This window comes from Phalangium opilio, unplaced genomic scaffold (genome assembly GCF_054372755.1).
Source record: "Phalangium opilio isolate 3A_F unplaced genomic scaffold, DU_Popi_V2 ptg000032l_1, whole genome shotgun sequence".
NCBI lineage: Eukaryota > Metazoa > Arthropoda > Arachnida > Opiliones > Phalangiidae > Phalangium > Phalangium opilio.
The window spans coordinates 3,479,480-3,487,593 of record NW_028324159.1 but is presented as its reverse complement, the minus strand read 5'-3'; the positions used below and the strand labels follow the sequence as shown (position 1 = coordinate 3,487,593).

Genomic DNA, 8,114 nt, shown 5'->3' with positions numbered 1-8,114 from the left:
ATGGAGAATTTCCAGTTTTTCGTCAAAATCTGTGATTAATTTTATGGAAATGAAAACCACCCTTAGCAACTTTATTTTTTATAAAATTAACTATTAGATGGATCTCTTTGAAATTTTAAACACAAAATTAGGGCCCGAATTTTAGTTCACTGTCAAAATTTCAAAGCAGCAAACACAATACGAAAAACGTTTTGGCCAATCAAAAAACCATCCTTATACATTAGAGGCAGTATGAAGTCTTATCTAAGAGAGCTATCGCTCTCATAGAATACAGAGGGGTTGACGGAGCGATGAAATTTTTGAAAATGCTGTTGGACGAATCTGATATCATTGTTGAAAAACTGAAGGAGAACATACCAATGCAATTAACAGCAGTCGAGGAAGCTTCACACGAAGCTGCGACTCGTTGTTACGAATGTGAAGAATCCTTCACGGCTACTATAATCAAAACACGCGACCATGACCACTACACTGGAAAATATAGAGGGGGTGCATGTAAAAGCTGCAATTTGAAATTAAAAGCACCCAAATTCATTCCAGTCTTGATGCACACTCTCACAGGTAATTTAAATAATCATGTCTAATTAGACTTGATTACTAACTATCAATCACCGGATATGTACGATGCACATCTAATTATGCAGAAAATTGCGGTGATTCGTAACAAAAGGATTGAATATATAGCAACCAATAGTGAGACATACATTTCATTCTCGCTGGGAAATCTGCGCTTCGTTGATAGTATCCGATTCCTGCCTGCATCCCTTGAATCGTTGGTTTCAAATGTTGCGAAAGGAGGGTCAGAGAAATTTCCGCTCCTTAACGCAGTTTTCGATCCGACCGAAGTCATGTTACTTCTTCGGAAAGGTGAATACCCATACACTTACATGGATTCGGAGAAACGCTTCTGAAAAGCAACTACCATCAATTGAGAGTTTCCACAACAGTCTCACGGATGAATCACTCAAACCGGATTATTACGCCCACGCTCAAAAGGTATGGCAATCATTCAACATTCATTCAGAATTTGGGTATGATCATGATAACACACACTCGAGATAATAATTACTAATATCAGTATTGTTTTTAATGGACGGTACCACGATTTGTATGTCCTGTCCGATATACTACTCCTAGCGGATGTTTTCCAAAACTTCCGCAAAATGTGCATGACGTACTATCGTCTAGACCCTGCACACCCATATACATTACATCCATGATAAGTCATCGCTTCGCGGCGGCGAACAACAGATATCTAGATAATTACGACGCATCAAAACAACCAATTGACAATTGCCCAATTCTCTCTTTTTTCAAGACTAGATACAACACAGATGCGTACAATAAATTTAGCAACAACCTTAAAGGGAGGGTGAAGTAGAAAATGAAGTGATTTTTTAACGATTCTTCTACTAATTATAAGATCATTCTGCATAGTGAAACATTCAAGAAATACTTCGGAATGATTTTAAAATTCAAATTAGGTTAAGATTTTAAGAATAATTATAAATAAGGACCTCCGAGAAATCGCGTAACTCCCGGCCTTTATTTTAACAAAATTCTCGTGACACGTTCCGTGTCGAATGAAATTTATCACGAGATTTGATAAAATTTGAGCACAACGTGACAATCGTGCCGCGAGAGATGGAGCGTACCACGAGACTCTTTGTTAAAATAAAGGCAGGCAAATACGCGATTGGTCGGAGGTCCTTATTTATAAGTATTCTTAAAATCTGAAGCTAATTTGAATTTTAAAATCATTCGGAGCTGGTATTTCCTGTATGTTTCACTACGCAGACTGGTCTTGTAATTAGTAGAAGAATCGATGAAAAATCACATCATTTTCTACTTCACCCTCCCCTTTTAAGGTTTTCAGATCCTTTGATTTTAGGATGCTTTTTTTCAAAAACATTTTTGGTTCGAATAATTGTAAAACCTTGACACCGTCATTTTCTGTCGAGGGGTTGTTCACTCGTTAAATCAGTTTTCGTAACTGTGGAAATCGTTTTCCAGGGAATCACAAAAGCCATGTTCACACTTGACATTTTGAAACCGTTTTCAGCAGGTTTTAAAAGGTCAGAATGTAAAATTTGGCTGTAAATCATAGAAATCTTTCATGACAAAATGCAATCATCATTTTGAAAAAAAGATTCGACCTTCCCAAAAAGTTTGAAAACAATTTCAAAGTGTCAAGTGTGAACATGGCTAAAATCTCCGGAGTATCATTCAGAAATATAGGGAATCTTTTCCCAATCAGGGGATAATTGGAAATGCGGGAAATATTTGAAACTTGACAATTTACTATTAAACGGAGGGTGAGAAGTAAAATCAAGTGGATATGTTTCCATTCAATGAAAAGCCAACGTCAAACTGAAATCCAATTTTTAATATACTTTCGAAATTTATGGCCCTACGTATTTTCACATATTTCCATACATAAAAATGTCGATGCTGATGTCTTCAAGCAATTTCTGCATCTCCAAGTATTGTCAATAGGAGGTTCCTCTTTCACCTTTTCGGATTTCCAATGGAACCATTTTTGACAGGAATCGCATATAATCATGTTTTCTTTAGTAGTTATTTGGTGCAGGAATCAAACGATCATTCTTTTCTCTTCGCTGCAAAAATCTGAGAAACTATAATCCAGGCGTCATCACTTAAATGCTTTCGAATTAAAAAAATCGTTGGACTGTTTAGGTTTACATCGACCACTGTTTGGGGCACATTTTCGGGGATTGTTTCGATTTCACTCTCTTCGGCTTTTTCGTTGTGTTTTAACAAATTATGAACTCTCTCCTTTCTAATGAAGCTATTTAGAAATCTTCGTGCCATGTTCGTAACTTGTTTGGACACCTTTAATTCTTCAAATTTTCCTCTTTTTTGTTCCGTATTTTTGAAGGGGGTTAAAGAGGTTTGTTGTACAAATGATCATCCGATGCTTGAAAACTGTCATTGACCAATTCATTTTCTAAATCTTATTTCTCCTCAATCAAACGTTTTGCCAGTCTAACTTTTGGGTTATCATTTTTCTGCTTCGTGGAGAAAAACCCTTTTTGCTTGTCAATATTTTTATTACGCGGAATGCTAGGAGTTTGTCGTGTCAAAGTATTGTCTGATGGGACAGTGGTTTTTGTAGTTTTAACAACGATGAGGCACTTGAAATATGTTGTCTAGCTTCCAATAACGCCTCTTTACTCTGACACTTTTCAATATCTTGGTATAAAGCCATCACTTTGGTAAGCAAGGATTCTCTTAAAGATTCAAATCCTTCTTCATTCTGGACTGTTAACGTTTTAATTAGGAAATCCGTTCCTAAATCTTCAAAAACCTGATAATCGAAAACAGTATTTTTATCACGGCTTTGATTAAGGCACTCAGTTGAAGTGGTTGCGCGTCCATGAGAAAATTATTCTTTTTCTCCAGGCTGACTTTGCACTACAAGGTAAATGTGCTTGCATATATTCGTTCCAACAAGGCCATCTGGGCAGTTACAAGAAAAACTGTGAAGGCAGATGTTACAAATGGGGCATTTAATTTGATAGTTTAAATTGCATCTTTGATTTGTCGTCGACGAACCTTTTTTGGCAGGTGTCCTTGCTTTCGGGGTCAGTTTCCCTCAAACGTGCGAGTTCCTTGTAACCTTTCAAAACTCTCGATCGGTTTTCTTTCAAGTTTGTGTTTATAAATCTAGTGCTGTCGGATTTATTGTAAAGGTCTTGGCCCAACATAAGATCCATAGCTTCATAAATCTCTACTGACTTAGAAGTCAGTGATTTTAATCTATAGGCAAATAATTTTTTACACAAACTTTCGGGCCCAAACTCGGCAAAAGTTTGGTCCATGTCAGCCCGGTCTCCCTTTGTCACGTAAGCCGTGACATAGTTTGCCACTATTTCCGATTTGTCAGCAACAAATTTCAAATCCATCTTGGCTTTGGAAGCCAAAAGTAGCGCGGGATTATAATCATTTATTAAATCATCGTGCTGTTTTTTCGGAGAGTCGTTCAGTCGTTTCAGCTTATTAGTAGGAGAATGTTTTGGAAAAGGTGGTAGATAATTAATACGAGAATATTTAGGAAAAAGTGGCAACTAATAAATAGGAGAATATTTTGGAAAAGGTGGCAACGAATTATTGGAACCATTGTTTTGGAAAAGTTGGCAGCTAACTATTAGGGGAAAATTTTGGAAAAGGTGGCAGCTAATTAGTAGGAGAATATTTAGGAAAAGGTGGCAGCTAATTAGTAGGAGAATGTTTTGGAAAAGGTAGCAACTAATTGTATTGTTGTATTGTATTGTATTGTTGAAAGGGGTGACGCGTCGCCGCGTCGAGCACCGATACCAAGGGTATATTGTGCGCCCCGAGCTAGTTAGACTGCGAAGAGTCCTGTCGCCTCGATGAATCGGAGAATCCGATTGGCCGAGACAGTAGAGAACTGGTGAGGTTCCATAGTATGCATGTCAAAATGCTCAAACCTCATGGCCGCGAGGTAGTCGCAGCTGCAGAGGATATGGGAGGAGGTTTCTTCTACCTCTAGGCAGAACCTACAGAGTGGGTCATCAACGATGCCAATAAGTGCAGGTGTCTATTCAGTCGGCAGTGTCCAGTGAGGAGACTGGTGACCAGTCTAATTTTGCTTTTGGTGAGGGCAAGCAGTTCCTTTGCCCTAGTGATAGAAGGACCCGGGGCAAACTCCTTGGCTTGTCTCTGCCCATCCATGTCAAGCCAGAGCTGCAGTTGAAGTGCAGACATCCGGCGGTGAATCGTATGACGAATGATGCCATGGGGGATGGGAACCGCAGGCTCAGGTCCGAAGAACTTCGCCTCAGCCCCCCTTTTGGCATACATATCAGCCCCTTCATTGCCCAGATATCCGCAGTGTCCTGGCACCCACAGCAATTGAACCTTGTTGCGGGCAGGCAGAGAACACAGCAAATCCAGACAACTGAGGACCAGTCTTGAGTCAACAAGGCACTGATTCAGTGCCATGAGGGCGGCCTGACTATCCGAATAAATCTGAATCGTCCGTCCGCGGTAATTTTTCTTGATGCAGAAATCCGCACATAAACAAATGGCCATGATTTCCGCTTGGAAAACACTGGCAAAGTTGCAGAGGCTCTCGTAAAAACCAAACTTTTTGGTCAAGCAGTAGACCCCGGCACCAGCTCCAGAGTCCGTCTTCGAGCCGTCTGTGAACCAGACGGTCTCCCCCCCAGTACCAAGGACTGGGTTGGTCTCCCAATCAGTGCGACTAGGAAAGTGCACGCTGAAGGGCTTGTCAAAATGATATGATACAACAGACTTTTCTGAGACCATCGCAAGTGATGGCTCGAGACTGCTGTACTCACTGAAGAGCTTGGTGTGACTGAAGTCCCAGTGCTTGGGCTTCCACCAGCCGTGGTTGTTGAGCCTACAGGCTCCCATAATAGCTTCCTCCTCAATAAAGAGGTGGAGAGGAAGCATATTCAGAAGGATCTCCAGAGAGGCTGTGGGGGTAGTCCTCATGGACCCCGTGATGCCGATGCACGCCAGCCTTTGAAGCTTGCGTAGTTCATCTTGGGCTGTTTTAAGGCGAACCCTGGACCACCAGACAAGAGCTCCATAGGAGACCACTGGCCTGATGATTCTAGTATAAATCCAGTTCACGGCACTGGGGCTTAAGCCCCAGGATTTGCTGACTGAACTTCTTATACGCCAGAATAGAATTTTGGCTTTCTTGATGCTAAGATCAAGATGGGATTTCCAAGTAAGCTTGGCATCAAAGGTCACGCCAAGGTATTTGACCTCGGTGGACTTCTTCAAAACCTGTCCAAAGAAGGAAATATCATTGAAGAGGTCATTGGTCATCTTCCGAGTAAACGGTGTAAGGACAGAACGGTGAGGTTAACATCCCTACACCATTCCTCAACAACATGAAAGGCAGTTTTCATCAGTGCAGCGATCGATGCAGGGAACTTCCCCGTAACAATCACTGCTATGTCATCCGCATAGCTAAAGCAGTGACACCCCCCCTCCCCGAGTCGACCCAGCAGCTCATCCACCACCAGGCACCACAGAAGAGGGGACAGAACCCCTCCCTGTGGACAGCCACGGTCGGTGGAGATCTCCAGGGATTCCCCGAGAAGAGACGCCGTCACCCTGCGATTCGTGAGCATGGAGTGTATCCAACGACACAGAGTGTCGTCAATACTAAACCGCTCCGCAGCGCGAAGAATAACTTCACTAGAGACCCTATCAAAGGCTCCCTCAATATCAAGGAAGATGGCTAAAGACATCTCCTTGAACTCGATGGCCCTATCAAGGCAGTTCAAAATGCCATGGAGCGCCGTCTCCGTAGATTTGCCTTTCTGATAGGCAAACTGAGCAGTGGACAGGGGAGTATGGGAGAGAATTCCATCCCGCAAATGCCTGTCCACCAATTTCTCTAAAATCTTTAGGAAGAAAGAGGTAAGACAGATGGGTCTAAATGCCTTGGCCTCAAGATAGCTCGCCTTCCCAGGTTTGGGAATAAAGATAACCTTCGAGCGCTTCCAGATATCCGGAATATGCGCCAGAGCAATGCAGGCCCTGAATATCCTGCACAGATAGGGGCCAATGGCGTCTATACCTTCCTGAAGGAGGGCAGGAAAGACGCCATCTGGGCCAGGGGACTTATAGGGCTGAAACGAGTTCACAGCCCACTTAAGTCTGGAGTATGTAACTATCTTATTGGCAATGCCCCAGTCCGCCCTGTGTGCTCTCCGAAAGTACACGGGGAGAGCATCGGTGCATGTGGGGACAATAACCTTGGAGTCCGGAAAGTGTACCTTAAGCATATACTTTAGGGTATCAGTCCCTGACTTGGTAAACTCACCTTCTGCCACCTTAATGGTGCTGAGCTGGTGAGTGTTATCATGAGCCAGGATCTTCATGATCTTGGCAGTAGCGGGGGCATCGGAGATACTACCGCAAAAGTCCCTCCAGGAGTTCCTCTTAGCCTCCCGGATGGCTTTATTGTACTTGTTAAGGGTCTGTCTATAAATAGTCCAGTCCCCAGTCCTCTTGGCTCTATTAAAGAGTTTACGAGTGAGCTTGCGGAGCCTGCCAAGTTCCGAATTCCACCAAGGAACGAGCCTTGGCCGGCTGGCAGGCTTCGCTGGACAGTTATGGTGGTAGGAATTGATAATGGCCTGTTGCATGAGATCAACAGCCAAATCAAATTCCAGCACCGAGGTAAGTTTAGGAGCATTACCTCGGAGTAGGAGGCAAAGTTCCTCCCTGTAGCCGGACCAATCGGTCCGACGAGGGTTGCGCAGTTCCGTCTTAACCGAAGTTGACTTGACTGCGACCGAGAAGCAGATGTGCCTATGGTCTGAGAGAGATGGTTCATCAGACACATGCCGGTTAGATACCGACAGACTGATATTATCTGTGGCAAGGGTGACATCAATGACCTCCTTTCTGTTAGAGGTAACGAAGGTTGGTTCATTGTGCCTGTTGAGAATATGCAGGTTCGTACCGACAAGATATTCAAGCAGGTCATCACCACGTTTGTTGCAGTCGCTGCTGCCCCACGTGACATGATGAGCATTGGCATCACAGCCTAGAATGAGCCTGTCCCCTTGCCGCTCACAGTGGTCGACCAGAGCGGCAACCTCCTGTGGTGGGGGGGGGGGAGTCCGTGGCATTATGTGCAAAGTAAGCAGACGCTATGACAAGGCCAGTTGCCTCTCCAAAAGAGGAGGGCAGTACCCAAATCACAGCAGTATCCCTAGTGAGGTAGTTCGGAAGCGGAAGGGTATCGAGACCCTTCCTTGTCAGAACACACGCCCTGGGGTTGAGTGAGGTAAAGTCATAAGTAATGTTACCTGCATTCTTTAAACCAAGGATTTTACCATTATGGATCCAAGGTTCTTGAATGAGGGCCACATCCAGGCCCTCTAAGGCAAACCTCCGACAAAGGACGGCCGAGGCTGCTTTGCAGTGATGCAGGTTGATCTGGATCACCTTAATGCTCATGCCACAGAAAGAGAGACGGCCTTAGCCGCTACTTGGCAGCAGCTTGGAGTCCCGATCCAGGACCGGTATCTCCTTCGCCACCGCCAGCAGCAGCCCCGGCCTCCATTTCCATCCAAGTG

The 8,114-nt window shown here is 43.7% G+C and overlaps 1 protein-coding gene across 1 annotated transcript; it reads right to left on the bottom strand.

Annotated features, from left to right (window-relative positions):
• Positions 1–2,410: 2,410 nt before the first annotated feature.
• On the bottom strand, positions 2,411–7,214 carry LOC149685314 (uncharacterized). Its single transcript, XM_089871003.1, has 4 exons — positions 6,851–7,214; positions 5,061–5,802; positions 3,157–3,282; positions 2,411–2,568 (listed from the first exon to the last, which is right to left on the bottom strand). Exons 1-4 carry the CDS (start codon positions 6,890–6,892, stop codon positions 2,411–2,413), a joined length of 1,068 nt encoding a protein of 355 aa, XP_089727129.1. The 5' UTR covers positions 6,893–7,214.
• Between the last annotated feature and the right edge of the window lie 900 nt (positions 7,215–8,114).

Bases quoted from the DNA above. Each gene is read 5' to 3' on its own strand.
- LOC149685314 (XM_089871003.1), bottom strand. From the start codon at position 6,892: ATGATAACACTCACCAGCTCAGCACCATTAAGGTGGCAGAAG. The intron at 3,283-5,060 runs GTGCGGATTTCT...AAACGTTAACAG, and splicing joins AATCATGGCCATTTGTTTAT to TCCAGAATGAAGAAGGATTT. The intron at 2,569-3,156 runs GTGCCTCATCGT...TAACTACTAAAG, and splicing joins AGCTAGACAACATATTTCAA to AAAACATGATTATATGCGAT.